Source organism: Danaus plexippus, chromosome 12 (genome assembly GCF_018135715.1).
Source record: "Danaus plexippus chromosome 12, MEX_DaPlex, whole genome shotgun sequence".
NCBI lineage: Eukaryota > Metazoa > Arthropoda > Insecta > Lepidoptera > Nymphalidae > Danaus > Danaus plexippus.
The window spans coordinates 4,565,624-4,583,151 of record NC_083545.1 but is presented as its reverse complement, the minus strand read 5'-3'; the positions used below and the strand labels follow the sequence as shown (position 1 = coordinate 4,583,151).

Below are 17,528 nucleotides of genomic sequence, written 5' to 3'. Positions count from 1 at the left end.
GATCTTAAGGCTATGATACACTGTGATCTTAAATTTTGATTACCCATTTGGCCCACACTTGTACAGATATTTACGACAATTGATCAAAGTTGGACAGGATTTTGGTTATTTTTTATAATCACAGTATGTAAAATGATATGTATTTCTGCTTTTTGTTTTATCATGTATTAAAATTAATTACAGGAGTATATTGAAGGTTCAATATATTTGTAAGAACAAAACAATACTTTAACTTTTGAGAGCTTATAAAAATTTATAGATTAGTAGGTTAGAAATTAATTTATCTTTTCAAGTGTTACATTAACAAATTACTCAAGCCGAGTTCAACTAAATTTACATTTTAGGACTCTTCATTTTCTAAGTTGATGTGACTGCCAAACTTTCCATACAGGTGTGCCTTTAATTCTGCCATCTGAGACTTTAAATCATCACATTTTGCTTCAAGTTCAGCTATTTCATCTTGCTTCTTTGTTTTATTATCTTCTAAGGATTGCTGAAAACATGAAGTAGACATTTGAAGATTATAAAAAAAAAAAAAATTTAAGTACTTAACATTTTACTGACAATAAGATATTAAGTATTTTTTTTTTATAGATTCTTTAAAACATTTTAGTTAAAGTACAATTTGTATTATATGAGGAGCCAATTATAACAAATTTAGTTGTTAGTGTTTATTTATTTAAACAGTTTGGAAAGAGCATTTTATGTGTATTATTTCGTACCAACGTGTCTTCTAAGCTTTGGCAGATAAAAACTTCTCCAACAAGATAAGGTATTTTTTCCGAATCATCAGCTAAGCCTAATTCCTCAACAGCTTCCTCTAGGTTTTTCATATCATTTTGTTTGACTTTTAATTCGTCTTTTAAGTCATCTACTTTAGCATTGAGACGAGCAAATTTATTAATTTTCTGTTGGTCTTCATATGAAATGTGTACATCGGAATCCTGTAATAATCGAACATAAACAATTATTAATTATTATGTGAAATATGGAGCTGTGTCCAATCATTTGTCCAACCATCTATCCAATTGTACTTTACCCGCTGAAAAGTGCCCTTTCCAGAATTTGCCATGTTAGTTTATTCAAAACGTTGTCTTTTGTTATTACAATGAACGGTTTATTATATTTATTTAACTTTTTTTCGGCAGGTGAAGATAACCTCAATTCTTGTAACGCTTTTGACAATGACACTTGACAGTGTTTTAGATACTTAATGCACCGAACATTTGAGATGAGGCCTAAATTTAGTTCCAATATGAATTTTTGACTTATAAAAGTGATCACCATGATTTTTGGAACCGATAAAGCTAAAAAAATTTGACATTACAAAAGATAATTGTCATTTATTGGTAATTTTTATTCTATAATTTTTTTTAAAAAATAAATGTAAACCATGGCCGGCGCGAGTTTTCAAAGTTACATTTCTGTCAATATTAACGAGCTTCGAATAAGGATAATTGATTATAATGTTTATGTCTGTAGGCATCTAATCAAACATACTTAAAAACTTGTTTTTGTTACATAACTTCATGGGTATTTCATATTTTTTTATTAATAAATATATTTGTTACGATAACATTCTCTAAAGGTAAAAATAAAGTAGGTATCTCCTTCACTATTCTTTAATGGAAGAGTTCAGTTTCTTCGATATTTGTGTATGTAATCAATATTAAATACACAAATATCGAAGAATCTAATAACTAACCGTCAATAAAGAATATACATGTAATAATTTATTGCTTTTTTAATATATTTTGTACATGTACGATTTGTCGTATAATTTCCTCATGTACAGATAATTATTTCCTTTTAATTTTATACTCAAGAGCTATTGGGACTTACTTTTTCACAAATATATACGTAAAAGTAGATCTGCCAAAATGTTGGATGTTTTTAATTTGTTCTGGGTAACTTTTAAGTGAACTTAGTAAAATTTTAATAAATTTTTGTAAAGCAATTTAAGGTATCGGTATTTTTTTAGAAGTATTTATATAATATATATGAAATCAATATGATGGTATGATTCAATTTTTAAAACAAACCTCAAATATTTGTTTTTACCGAAACTTATGTGCGTCAAACCTGCATATTTTTGTATTCTATTTTCTTTCATTTTGCAGGTTCAATTAAATATGTGTTCGTTTTTTATAGAAACGCTAGCAATTTATGTTTTCCGGTACTGAACCGTATCGATGGCCTTAAGGTAAATACAAGCACTTGAAAAACCTAACGTACAATAACAGCACTGCGATATTTTTATCATTGGCCTTCAAAGTCGTATATTTTATATTTGTATCACTATTTGTGTTATCCATTGTTAATATGGTAATTTGTGAAAAAAACGAACAGGACTATGGTGAGGGTAATTTTATTTTATGAAATTCCTTCCTTATTTCTTCCAATGTAAAATTACAAATATTTTATTATAGAATTAAAAACAGCGAGAAATTTTCCATTTCGATAATCCAAAAAATTTCAAACAGGTGACAAATTTTCATTTGTTATAAAAACCTTAGTCCTGAATAACTTAATTTTATAAAATTTCTTGCGCATTTTATTGTAGTAAATAAAAGATTTTTTTTTCATCTATTCGAATATTTTCTTAATCTCGACAGTTACCGTTGGTTGGACGTATACAAGAGATTAGGGTGTAGTTTGCTATATAAGACTGTTGTAAAATTAAATATTATTAACATAATTTTGTCAGAGAGCCTTATAATAACGTTTCATGCCTAACCATACTCGATATGCCAATCATTTAAAGCATTTTTAATGGAATTCATAAGGCATGGACCATTGCTTGCTTTTTGTTTGGATATAGATTATAGGCCAATTATATATTAGTAAATTATTGAATGAATAGAAAATATATATAAATATAAGTTGATATCACTTACAGACCTTCGAAGGAAAGTGTTTTTTCAAAATATTTCTGTTACTTGTAAGATTTGACGCTCTTCAAGTGCCATTTACTGTAAATGTTTCTGCTGGTACAATTAGAGATGGCATTGTTTTGCAATGATTTTCAAGTCAAGGGAAGATAAATGAGGAAAGAACTTAGAAGCAAAAATAAAACTATATTTTTTCGTGTATGACTCTTGTTTTTTTGTTTTATATTTGTACCAACCCAACCATTTTACATTAATATAACAAATGGCATGGCTTTATAGCAACCGCTAAAGTAACATTACTAAAATTTTCCGTTGAGAAAAAACGAAAAAATTAGTATTTGGCCTTCAATTGTTTGTAATAATATTTTTCGTTCTGATTATAAAAAGATTCAGATTATAACTTCATGTATTTTTGTTTGGTAAATTGTTCACAGTCAATTTACTTTCTGAATATATAATCAAAATCTTACAAGAAAATTAGTCATATCTCGAGACAAGCTTTGGTCTTTTTTTAATTAAAATTATGATGTATTTAATTACATTTGAGATCTCTGTCTTAGGCTTACCCAAAATATTACTCTTGATCTTGATCTTGATCTCGTGATCCTCAAGACGTTGTTCTATCTGGATTTTGAGATAATATTTTCACATAGAGGTTATGTTAGTATGTAATAACATAGATTTTAGATACTTTCTTCTTCATTTTTTCAAGTTTTAATCGACCAATGGTTTTATTAGATTTTGAGTTCAAAACACAGACTATAAAGATTCAATTCTCTAAATCTACCCACCTGGGGCTCACTAACTAGTATCCAGACCTAGAATTTTTAGGCGACATAGATGTGTCCGCTTTGCTAGTTTTAAGTGTATTCCAAAACAGATTTCGCTTACTTAGTTCACAACAAGTCCACAGATTGGCCTTTTTACAATACGTTTCGGTAACTGTTTTTTCTTAACGCGGTGAAAGTTTTTATACCTACCCCTCCGTCTAGAAGAGACTAGGAGTGTCCTCCCGCCTGGCGAGCTTGCTTAACCTTACTTCTTACATTCAAGCCCACGCGGCCAATCTCCTATCACCCATCGCTGAGAGAAGAGCGTCCAAAGATAGAAAGAGCGAAAACTTGCTTTAAAGCCATCCCTACCTCTGAAGAGGTCCGAGTATCCCATCACCACATTCAGCGGTGGATCTTTCCCCCCAAAACAGCAACGGGTAGACTCCTAGCTAACCATCCACAACATTTTGTATCTTGAAGGCTCTCAAACGAAGCACGTTCTAACACCTAACTTCGTGTAAGGATCTCAGGCCACCTATCTTTCTCTCTTATCTCCAGCTGACAGCCACGGAAACCGTCTGGTGATGTTGGATATCTGAGGCCCCATGAACTGCCGTCGATCTTCAAGCTCACCCGCTAACCTGTATCGGCGTAGGGATAACTGGACGTTGCTACTCCGCCAGTGGCCAGACGCCACCAGATAACGCACAGGGTCGAATGTGGCAAGGCTGTGCACTGGTGTGTCGCTGTGGGGCCTAGCCTAGCCTAGTCCGCAAAGCCTGTCAAACCCTCCTCTCGGGACTGTTCCCCCGGCCCGGCCCAAGACCCCGCAAAGGGGTTAAGGTCCCTTTCCCCCGTGACTGACTGCACTTTTTACCAAGCGGTCGATAGGGTTGTCCTATCCCGAAGTCGAAATACGTTTCGATAACTAGTCTAACTCTACTAATATCTACTATTGTGCCGGTGATCACCTGAGAGGAGATATTTTGATTATGCTACTTTAAGAACCGTTTCACTTAAAATGTATAGTAAAATAAAAACAGTAAACACTAATATTTGCATCCATATAGTTAAATATACTTCCACACATCATATAATCGAAAGTAGCATGAAAGCTAAATTTACGCTAGTTATATAAGCTACGAAATAAATAAGTAATTTTATGATGTTTTATTACGATAAGATGGTGTCATATTTTATGTGGATGAATTTTGCAAGTTATATTGCTGGTAAGTGGAATGCTAGTCCACTAATTTCCCTACAATATAGAATTCGAAGCCATAATGTGCTAACTGCTATTCAGAGGTTCAAAGTCCTCTCTAACAATAGCATGAAGGCGCTGATATGATTGTTCAACGTTTTAAGTAGTCAAGTGGTTGAAATTAATTCTAAGGGTTGCAGATATCGTAAGTAATTTATATTTTTTAACGACATATTTACGTAATATTTAAATGAATTGTAAAAAAAAATATAGGTTTTGATTAAATCCTTCTTAATACCCTCGTCAACGTTTTTGTCATTGTTTTACAATATATACTTAATAATATATAATATACTATATCTAGTTAAACTTATAATGAGATCTAAGGTTTTCGCGAGTTTTATTCATTTAAATGAAACTAGTATTTTTCGTAAAAACTACGCGTGATTTATTTTTGTAAAAAACTACATACTCCCGACGTTTCGGTTACTTTGTAGCAAAGAATATATATAATATATATAGTAATAGTTAAACTTATGTTAGTAGACATGTATATCTTAAAATATACTTTATGTCTAATAAACAAGTTCAGATTCATTACGTAACAGTATGCATAGTACCTACTTATTCCATCGTCGCACCACATACGACGCGTTTCCCGTTTCTCTCAGTAATAACCTAAGTTAATCTGTAAAGTTAGAAGGTTATGTATCAAAAACTCTTGAAGTTCCTTATACGAGTATGTCGAAGCGGCCCCAACTCAAGCTTATTGGTATAAACATTGTTAAGAAATGTGTCAATAAGTTTATATAATTAACTAATAGTTTACGTATTCTGGTTATAAAATAAAAATCCTTTAAAAACTGTTATATTTAGACAATATTGTTTATACTGATCATTAATTTGTCATTCATATTTCACTTTTTGCTCTCATGCAGTTTTCGTATTGTCTATAGTACCTTAATACGTTACCTAAATGATGATAGTGCCGGCACTTGATGGCATATTGCTATTATAACTTTATTTTCATTTGGATAGGCAATTCGAAAGTCATAAGATCCTATCTTATGAGTTTTGATAACTTAAATATCTTTCCACTTTTTTTTACAACTTTGAAATTTTATAGGGATTGTTTATTAAAGTTGTTTGTAAAGTTCAAAAAGGAATGAAAATAGTTTAAAAATCTGTGTTTTTCAATGTTTTTTTTTTTATATTCTAACCATATATATTTATTTTATAAGTAATTATATATAATTATTGTCCCTATTAAGTTATTAGTAAGTTAGGTAGTCGGTTTGAATTCATTTAAAGCGGGAACGAAACTGCAGTTGACTGAAAGAGTTACACAAAGTTAGTGTCATAAATTTATATTATTGACATATATAAAAATGTATTGAATTAATATAGATATTATCAAATATATGCTTATATCTGAAGTGTGTATAGTAGATGGTAGTAAAAACTATGATTAGTCTTATGAATTTGCTGACAGAATCTATGACAAAACAAACTAGCTCTGAAAGGAATTACGAAGCACCTTTGTATAAGTTTAGCGAGCATCCGTCATACACAATCACCACTTCCAGCCCCACCACTGCGCCTGCGCAGGCCGCCGTTCACTTGCGCGCACTCTTGTATTGATCGTCAAACGTTGCGCGCGTATAAAATAAAATAATTTTTTTGTGAATAATATAATTTCGTGATGGAGAAGGAGCATCAGCCAGATTCCATGGCTACCATTACCATGAAACCGGAGTACCCGCCGTCTGAGGTGTACAGCGCTTCGGAGCCCCACCAGTAAGACCGTTATAAATAATACATCGAATAATTAGAGCTTTCGTTTGATTTGCTACTCACGATAAGTCAGTGACTTCGCTGACATCAGTGTGAAAGAGAGTTAAATCTTCATATATTTAAAACAGATAAGATTGAAAGAATAAACACTTATTAATAAAGTTATTTAACGAATTGCTTTTATATGTAAATGGTATATTCCATTAAATTATTAGTCCAGAGAAAATATGGTGCCATTACAGCAAGTCTATATTAAGTTAGATGCTGTAAAACGATGGGAAAGCGCCTTTCTCTTAGAAGCGGTTGTTAGGCCGCTGACGCGTAGCCACCGTTTGCGAACATGGGTTTTGCCATAGCTGTTAATTTTACTTGCACTATAATTAGAGAAAAGTCTTAAGCTTTTCAAATATCACAACTATGACTGTTGCTTTAACTGTTATTGATATAACGTGTGACCCGGCTATCCGTGCAATAATTGTTTTCTTATAAGAGTAATTATTATATAATACAACTAACAACAAATAATGTAATTAAAATTCTATCTAGTATAATGTTTTTATAAAAGGATATTCATAAAAGCATGACATATTTCAGAATATTCTAGAATGTGAATTCATAATATTGCTGGCAAACGATTCATGTACGTGACAGAGGTTTTAACTTGACCGGTTCTTTGTAATGTTATTCAATCAATGATGAATACTAATGGAAGCAATAACATATGTATCTCGGCTTTCTTTACCAATGTTTATGATTTTAAAGACAAAATATTAGCATTCTTTTATTTCGCGCGCCATTCATTTGTTTCGTGAAACAGATTATAAAAATATTATTACATTGCCGAGACATATTATACATTTAAATTTCAGCAACAAAAAGTTCGATAAGAAATTAAAATTGTTGTAAAAATTCTACTTTATAATCATGCTTCTTTAAATAACTTCGACAATTCTTTTATCAGTTTTAAATAGTGAGCTAAAATATATGTTATGTATATAATATGAGATATTCAGTAAGTAAAACACAAAACGCACTTGTCTTAAAATATCATAGAAATCAAAATAATCACGAGATGGTTTTAGATTCCGAGAACCGTGATATGTGTCCATAATATGGGAGAATCATTGTTCCATTGTTCTGAACCATCATTATTATAGCTATTATATAATTGCTTTTGATCACGCGATAACACTGAAGTCATGACGGAATTCTGTCTTTTCTTTATTGAAAAATCTAGACTGAGATTTGAATCCTAACATATTCTATAAGTATTTAGTCAACGACGTACTGCCTGTTAGATTTCTTAACCTACTTGTTTGTTCTTATGCGACAGTACAGTATATGATTGAGTAATGTACTATATTAAAATATTTATTTTTTTAGGCGAAGAAACCTCTATGGAAATGTACTTTCAAAATTTTTATAACCGTAATGTAAATAATATATTGAATACTGATAGATAAAAAATATTTAATGTGGCTCTTATAATTAAATCGATACTTGACGTAAACAAATATATTTGTTTTACACCTCAAAGTAAAAAAAAATATCTGCTTTATTTTTAGAGGTATATAATTATCTTCTGTCAGTATTCTGTGAGTGAGTTAAAACCTCTTCATAGATATCGTTTCTTAAATCTAAACTAATGGTCGGAAAAACCGTCTTTCATACAATAAACATGAAGCGGCTCCGAGTGAAATCGTCACCGTAGTTGACTGTTGACCAAGTCATTTCGTTCTGCCACAATGGGCGTTACGTCACTCCTTAGTGATCATACAAAAAAATTGTTTATATACATCTTGTAATTGCAATTTAAACGTTGATTTTGCATTGAATTACAACAAAAACTATGAATGATTTTGTTGATATATAGCGTATAACAATTTAAATTAATGACGGAAAATTTATATCCATGAAGATATATTTTATTTTGAGGTACATTTTCGATAAAACAGTAGGTACAATGAATTGTATTGGTAATCATCTTCCTATTTCCTTATCGGTAGTTGTTTATAAACTGAATAGAAAGCATTTAAATAAATTAAATATTCAAGTCGTTTTCAGTATCTCGTGTATTTAGTACAGAATATATTTTTATTTGAGACATTCATTAAACCGGCATCAGTATGTGGGTAAATGGCTATGATTTATAAAAGAATTATCAAATATTTTTCGATAAAGCCCGTTGATGTCTTTATAACGGGTTCAGTAATAGTCACATCGCTTAATAAAAAAATTGTCACATTAACATAAAAATTAAATCCCTTTTCACATTTCAGACGTAAAGCAAATTATTACATACATAGCTAATGTTATATTAGATAATCTTACTGTCTTTATAGATGTGAAAGTTGTCGGGAATGGATTGACAGATAGTTGTCATTATTTTTTTATTATTCAGTTTTCCTTTTGATGGTATTGAAGCTTTTTGTATTTTTTTCCAATACAATTCGAGTTCACGGGCTTCTATACATCTACTTCTATATATCTAGTTGAAATAAAAGGCAGGCGAGAAATTCGTTCTCTCAAATAAGGACGTGAAAGGAGTTGACATCGTTTTCTTTTTATTATTTCTGTTCCGTTAAATCTTTTGTAATATAGTTGGGTTGGACAAAATAATGCTTTGTTTTGTTTTGTTGCCTGTACCATACATTTTAAGTGGAAGGCCAGATGAGGTGTCAAATGACCGCGAAGGTCTCCTAACAATTACAAGGCTTTATAAAGAGCATAGATCTTATTTCACGCCGCGTAAGGAGAACAGTGAGCTATTTACGGTGCTAAATTACTTAGGATACGTATTAAAAGGTGTTGCTTATGATTTTGTGAGGTCTATGGCTTTGCTCATTTACAATCAATTGATATTCAACATTTCATACAAACTTATAACATGAAGAAGAGATAAATTTGTTTAATAGCACAAAGAATATTTGCTTGTACAAACTTTCGGATCTGTTCATATAAAATCGTATAGCTAAACACCGTGTGAATTAGGTCTTAGAGTCTTCCTTCTCATTTTTTTTCTTATTCTTGAACACTATAGTGTGAATTCAGACTTATTGTAATTGTGTAGCTATCTTTATTAGTGAAGCAATGTAAATACATACCAATTATTATAAATATTTAACTAAATTCATTTAAGAAGGTTATTTTCATTGAACAGGATCCGAATATATAACTTATAGGCATTCGCGGCCCGGTTGCTATGCCAACGAAATGAATAGATATTTAAGATAAGGTTCCTTTACTTAAATATATTTTATATATATATATTTTTTATTGCAAGGGTCACAACCACATATATAGATTAAGAAAATTACACATCGATTTTTGATTTTGGTGTATACGTATAAGTAATAAAAAAAATAGGTACTTATAGGTTTCCCAGCAATGAAGCCTATTTTTATTATTCTATATCAATGTTCGATTTCAATTAGAAAGTGTCACTATGTTAATTTATTACAAACGAATTTATGGTATGGTCTACAAACTTTATGAAGTTAGGTCAACGACGACATTTGAAATAATCTTGCTAGTGTATCAAGTTTCGTATTGTAATGGCGTAAATAGATGTTTAAATGGAAATTTTTCTTTTTAATAGTTGATATCAAGTATTAATATTCGGCTATGAAAACATTAAAGAAGATTAATAAACAAATATAAAAGTCCTATTTTTTTTATGACGTTCTGAAATATTCGCCAAAGAAAGTAAGTAAAGGAGGTCGTTATGAATGATGATTGAGTATTTAAACTGACATATAAATTCAGTAGTTACTTACTATTGACTATTTTAGTTCTCGTGGTATTGGTCGGTAGTTGCAAAAACTTTGTTATCTTTAGTTTTAAACTTACTTTGTAATGTAACTATTACATAGTTTGTTTATGGCTCACTTAAAGCAGAAATTAGTGTTTTACTTCAAAAAATATCCTTAAATTCTAAATCAATTGGTTACTGTCAATTACAATTGTTTATTTTTATTGACTTTAAAATAAATGAAACCGGTCATATTTTCTATTTATGATGCCAGTAGGAAGTTAAATTTACACATTATACAACCAAGTGTTCAGATAATTGAGAAAGTTTATATTTTAATGTTAAATTTAATTTCTGTTCCTTATTCATAACAAGAATTCAAACTTCATTGTGGTAATTTTATGAGATTAGTTTTTTTACGGTAGTTTTGCAATGACAGCACAGTTTATGCGATGTTATGCAAGTTTGGTAAACTCTCTTTAAAAATAGTTTATATTTCGGAAGTGAAAGTTAAATTGTAAAGTAGCGGTTAGTGATCTTTAAGTATTTCTCCGATTATAGCGTCGAAAGAAGATGTACTATTATAATTGTCTATCAAAGCGTATATCTTAATTTATCGTCAGTAAAGAAGTCAGTTGATGAGTTTATGTAAGTGTAAATGTTAATTTTTCTCGTAAACGGCAGGTACAGAGCTGTTTGGTTAATACAGTAATTAAACTTTAAATAGAAAATATAGAATGAATAATTTATAGACACGAGCAGGATTCGAACTTGCAACCTCCGGGGTATGGCATTGCAGTTGTTTTACCAATTAATCTATTATTTTTTTATTAAATTGATTACATTATTCATGAATAATACGTTTTAAGGGACATCAAATCTATATTTAGACGTTAAAAAAAGTATTAGATTTAAATACCTGGTCTATATATATTGATATAAAATTTATGTTATTCAATTAACAAAAATCGTTAACAATCATCATCATAGATTATTGAGTATTGAGAAAATTTAATTAAATAAAAAAAAAAAAAATTACGTCTTAAAATAAAAATAAAAAAATCATTCGAAAGTTTAATTTGATATAGCCATTGTATAATTTTAATTAATGAAATAATACTGGCCAGTAAGAAAAACATTTAAAATTATTTATTACAGAAGATGGACGTCCAATGAATAATAAACACTTAATGTTTATTATTTATTTATTAGATTATTATTGCTATTGTTATTTATGATTCAGGAATCATTGTGAAGACTATTATTTGAAGTAATCATTATTGTTTCTTTTACTTCAATCTTTATTGCCATTTTGTCCCTTCACTAATATTATTAGGACTCTTTTAATAGCTGTTACTAAATTAATTATCTGGGAAATTTAGGTCACTTTGTATGACATATTTCTTAGTAAAGACTAAGGAATATGTAACACAAACTGACAAATAAAATGTTTATAAAAATAAGTTGAGACTGATATAAATGCCATAAATTTAGTTTCTTGCTGAATTATATTTTCAATACAAAGAACTTATAGCCACCAGCACAGAAATTGCGAATATACATATAAATAAACCTTTACAGGAGTTATGCTTGTGAAGGGTAAAAAAGGAATTAGATATTTGGCGGAGAAAAAGGCAAAGATGTTCCTATTAAGAGAACACTACTAACTTGTACCTTTCACTTATTCAAGGTTATTTTAATCCAAACACGAGGCTCTATTTCACAACGCTTGACCAGACGTGTCATCCTTAGAAGCAATTTTTGATACTTCCAGGACCACATATAAACTTTGAAATAAATTTGACTAATGTGACTTTTAACTAATTCAAGTTTAATTTTAATTAAATTATGCTTTTTACACTAAAATAAATTATAATAAAACTAATAAATAAATAACTTATTTTTTTTTTTACAATAGATAGACCATAAAAAATCAAATCTCTTCATGAATAATATTCCCCCCTAGATAAATAAGTGTCTTGCAGAAAAGTTATATATGAGTTTAAATTATGAAAGTCAAAAACTATTTATACTAAGCTAATAAATGTTTTGCAGGCTTATCGTCAAAGAATGTCTTCGTCGGTCCAAATTGCAAGGATCGCTGCTATTACTGTGATCGCCTCATCATTTATTTTGGGCTCATTTATTCTGGCTTCAAGCTGGGTAGCAGCTCGGTCATCATGTCATCAGCTGGAACAGCTAGATGCTATGCTTGACAAGGAACTAGCCCTGGAGGGACGGCCCTATGGAAATGACGGACTGATGCCGGTAAGTCTTATATCAAAAAAACTACACATATTCACGTCATTTATCTATGTATTTACAGCTTAATGAAATTCGTTAAGTTAAACGCTTTGCTTGGCCTTCTAGAATTTATAGCCACTTATGCAATAAGTAAAATTAATTCGCAAGTTGTAAGTATTGAAAATTACCACCGAAAGCCTCATTCAACTTCTTACCGCGTGTTGCTAATGAAGAAACAGACGAATGAGGTCGAAGTTTGTTTCACCAAATAACTTTTGACATGTCTTAGAAATTTTATTTGGAAATATATTGCTATATACTATCGTCGTATGTTTTGTTGTTTTTATTGATAAATAGAATTGGGTTTAATTCATTTTTAATTTGCTAATGATTCAAATTATCGATCTTAAGCGATATTTAATTGATCAGTATTAATTTGATAGTTTTACCGAAACGTCAACCAAATAAGGGTTTTAAATCTTATTCACTCTTATCGCAAGTCGCCCATTCTTTGTATGCAAGTATTGTATTGCACCAAATTGTATACAACAGTAAATCACAGGGTACAATCACTAGCAAATGATTAGTTATTACGTTCGGATTGTAAAGTATAAAGATATTTTTATGTACAACCAAGAAAATACTGGAAGCAGTAATGTTATGCCTAAATTACTTTGTGAGGTTAGATCACAGCCAGCCAGTATTTGTTAGAAATAATAAAAAAAATAAAAGAGGTAAACAGTTTAAAACGAAATTATACTATAAATAAGATAATTAACGGAGTTGCAAAACAAATTTTACAATTTGTTTGTATCTAAGCGATATTTAATATCAGGAAGACAAAAAAATTATTGACAGCAGAAGCGGAAATTTGTACAGATGAAGTAAATGTATATGACATATAGTGTTGAAATTGTTTTTTGACGTCAAATTATATTGAATGCAAACAAACAGAAATAACGTTTTACAAATAAAAATGGGCGAAAAGAATCAGAAATCTGGAATAAATATTTAAGATGGACGGAGATTTCACTAACAAAATTGAAAGTTACTTAGTATCAGGTTCCTTGGCTGTGTAGAAAAAGATTTAACCATAAAATCTCCCAGGACTGCACGTATTTTCTTCCCAGTGGCGCGACTCCGGGACTTATTTCGCTCACGTGAATTCCGTGACTTGCATGACGGAGGTAGTACTTTAAATTCAGTTGCAATTTATCGGTGGATGACGGATTTAGTCCCGGTCAATAGCGTCCATTAATAACCTTATTTATTGTACATCTAGTGGAATACACGACTTTTGGGAAATACAATTGTTTTGAACTATACATTCAATATTTATTTCAAGATAACAAAAGGTAATATTCATTATTCGTTTCCGCATCGCTGATCGCGATATAATGTAGGACTGTTTGAATATTTTTAAATATTGTTGTCAAACAATATAATGTGTGGTCGCATACATGTTACAATACAAAGTTTGTTGAACTTTGGGCTTAACTTAACCGCCTCTTAAGATTCAAAACATGACTTTATTCGTGGGAAAATGTTTTCTCATTGTTATCGCGCGACAATCAATGACAGCCTAAGATCCTATTAACCTAGTGTTTTTATCCCACGTTTAAATAAACACAAAGTTATTTTTATGTAAGTCTGCAAACAGCAACTAACAGAGGACAATTTAATTTCCATATAAAAATTAAAACGAATATTTAGACATCACATACAATTTTTAATAAACATACATGAATAGCACTATAATAATGTTAAATAAATTTTATATATTAGCTCAGAAGTACACGATACCATCGGCTTTGGTACAGGTAACTTTCAAGCACGTTAGGTTACGTGTTAATATTTCCGGTGACGCAATTATGTATGGACGCCTCTGTTGCGTATTGCTCTGTGGTGCTTGTGTTGTGTGGACGGTGCCAAGCCGCGACGCCACCACACCAGATCACTTGAATCTTAATGTTACGCAAAGATGAGTACCAACATGGCTTAATGATCCGCAGTACTGTTGGGAAATTAATACTAAAATAGAGAGATTTCAAAACAAAACTTGCATATTGATGTATTGTGATTTAAACTTTATGAATTAACGGTCATGGAACATTTAAACATCGATGCTATAATCGATTATTATGTTTGTTTATTGACACTTGTTTACAAATTTGAAACGTCTAAATGTTCTAATTATTCTCATTTTGACTTATCCTAACATTATTTCTTACTGAGTATAATTTTTGCCCGACTAACTCATAAAGCACTAAATTATTTATTTCCAGTACGTTTATAATCTTTACAAACGGTTACTGGTGTGTAATTAAAATTAATATTCATAAGTTTTATATGTTGAAATGTGAATACATCATACACATAAATAAATTAATTACAGCGAAACAATGTTGAGATCCTTTTATTATGTGTAAGATGTATACATGTATAAGTTATATATAGGCAATAGAATCAGATATTAGACGAGTAAACGTCGATTTTGGATGAACTTTTGAGTATTGACTATGTATTTAGAGTGCATTTTTAACGATAACGCAGTAAGCGGATCTGCATCGAAGCGTGGAGGTCAACCCGGACCAGCTCACGGCGCATTTAAAGGACTTATGCAATATATTTTAGTTAAACTCGGTACCGTATAGTTTGCCGGTAAAATCTAATTTATATCTCCATTGCCGTCAGAAAATACAGATGTCCGGAACAAAGTTTTTAAAATAACTTAAAGTTTGTCCGCCTTAATATTATTACAGTTTGGTGCTTTTATGATATAGTGCAAGTAGGAAGCGATTCAACTTTAATCCTAAAATCGGATTTTTGCTTGGAAAACTTATAGTTATAAAAGTTTAAAAAATTATATTATTAATGTTTTCTTGCTCCTTTTCTTATTTTGATTTAAAAAAGAACAAATGTAATCTAGTACTATTTCGTAATGTCATATAATCTGAGATGGAGGGATAATTAAAAAATATAAATTGATATTTACATGTGACTTTAAAAGTAACCTGCGAATTGTGAGAGTATGTGTACGGTAATGATGAGATGCATTCTAAATGTTGACACAAAGCAAGCAACGACTGAAAGACTGATGTGCGTGATTGTCTTTAGCGAAAGTTGCGACCCGGGTCAACGACCTCATGTGGCATAACCTCATAGAGAATCGAGTTTCGAATGTATCATCTTCGTAAGACGAACACACATTGACATTCGCAGAGTATTTGCAAATTAGTAATCATGAATATTTTAAACAACGTACAGATTTTAGTTTAACAAAGTAAAATATACAATAAATATTTATTTATATAGATCATGATTTGATATTACTCTCCGATAAAGTGGAAATTTTAAAAATGTTTTCTTAAGGTGATTAATTCAATACTTGGGTGCTTTTAATCGGGAATTATGATTTGGTAAAAACGATCAACTTGTTACTGGTTGGAAATAATCAAAATAAAGGAGGAAATTCTTTCCTAATTGGGAATAAAATTTTAAATTAACCTCAAAATAAAAAATCATTTTCATTTCATATACGAAATAGAGAAGAAATAATAAATGTAAAGAGTATCTACTGAAAGTGTCAGAGTTTGTCCTTAGGATATGATGCACCCCTTTTTTTGAGGATTTAAATGTCTCAAATCCTTATTCGGTTTGATATACATATAAAATGAAAACATTCACTTTTGATTTGATTCATTGCTTTTATTTCGATTGGACACGGCTTGACTGTAATCCCAGCCGTTGATAGGTGGAAATAAAACCGTAAAATAGACAAAATTGTAAAATGCAACGATTTTTTTGTTATTTTGGTCGAGTAAATTATAAGTTTTAAGGCTTTCTTCATAAACGCACGTTATTTAAAATAAAATTCCAAACATCATAAAATTTCTATACAGTAATCCAAAGGTTAATATAGCAGTTGTACATCATTTTAATGCCTCCCAAAGAAAATGTTATGAAAAATTCTTCGCAATACTGGGAAAAAGTAATAAATGTTGCGTGTCGTACGACGTACGTACGTATGAAAACTTTTTGTCGATTTTAATAGATGATGTCTTTATTATATTTAAACAGCTTTCCCTTTGAGCGATTTTCACTTTCTATTTAGTTCAGTTAACGGTAAACTATGCATCCCTAATTGTGAAGTAATTTCGACACGGTTCTTTATTTTGATAAATTATTCAAATCAGTATTTACATTTCGCGTGAAAACTTGTTGTCTAATCGATTTACACAAACAAATATACACTTATACAACAATACATTATTATTTTTAAAATATTATATAACAATAAAAAATTGTTTTTTTTTTCTATAAATAAAATATTCGTTCTTATAAATGAAAAAAAAAAAAGTTTAAGAATTAAGTAATTGATTTTTTTTTTCAAATAAAAAATATTTTTCATCGTATTTTAGATTATAACCCTCTTTTATTTTTTTTCTCTATGAGATAAACTCACTTGTACATTACTATAACACAAATTTCCTCCGTACAGATTTTTCGTTATTGGATAATACGCGCACATATGTACCCACTTTCACATTTACGTTACTCGGAAAGGATTGAATATGTTATAGGCTTGGTAATGTTTAAATTATAGTGTCTTACTGTTTGTAATAAAACTCATTTAAGACGTAGTATATTTCCTCATAATATTTCCACTTTTCAATACACTATAATATTTAACACTTCAAATCAGCGAAACCTCTGTGACCGATCGCATTGAAATTTCTGTATAAGCAAAACTGTTCTTCCTTTACAGAGAAACTTAAAAAAAAAAATATACACGCTTAATTTAAATACGGAAATATGATGGTGTTTAAGTACTAATAAATATAAACCTAAATTAATCGTAGCTTAAAGTGTAA

The 17,528-nt window shown here is 30.2% G+C and overlaps 2 protein-coding genes across 2 annotated transcripts in view; one reads left to right on the top strand and one right to left on the bottom strand.

The window, feature by feature from the left end:
- Positions 1-186: 186 nt before the first annotated feature.
- LOC116772731 (probable prefoldin subunit 4) lies at positions 187-1,208 on the bottom strand. Its single transcript, XM_032665002.2, has 3 exons — positions 1,040-1,208; positions 723-944; positions 187-493 (listed from the first exon to the last, which is right to left on the bottom strand). Exons 1-3 carry the CDS (start codon positions 1,070-1,072, stop codon positions 341-343), a joined length of 408 nt encoding a protein of 135 aa, XP_032520893.1. The 5' UTR covers positions 1,073-1,208; the 3' UTR covers positions 187-340.
- A 1,105-nt stretch (positions 1,209-2,313) lies between these two features.
- LOC116772281 (uncharacterized) overlaps positions 2,314-17,528 on the top strand; it is a 43,915-nt gene continuing 28,700 nt past the window's right edge. The window contains exons 1-2 of the mRNA XM_061522172.1: positions 2,314-2,356; positions 12,466-12,678. Of these exons, the coding sequence (XP_061378156.1) occupies positions 2,354-2,356; positions 12,466-12,678 (216 nt within the window). The 5' untranslated portion in view covers positions 2,314-2,353. The remainder of the gene's footprint in view (positions 2,357-12,465; positions 12,679-17,528) is intronic.

Excerpts from the sequence above, each read along its gene's own strand:
- LOC116772731 (XM_032665002.2), bottom strand. The coding sequence starts at position 1,072 with ATGGCAAATTCTGGAAAGGGCACTTTTCAGCGG. Across the intron at positions 945-1,039 it reads GAAAGGGCACTTTTCAGCGG|GATTCCGATGTACACATTTC; the intron begins GTAAAGTACAAT and ends CGATTATTACAG. Across the intron at positions 494-722 it reads AAAGCTTAGAAGACACGTTG|CAATCCTTAGAAGATAATAA; the intron begins GTACGAAATAAT and ends TCATGTTTTCAG.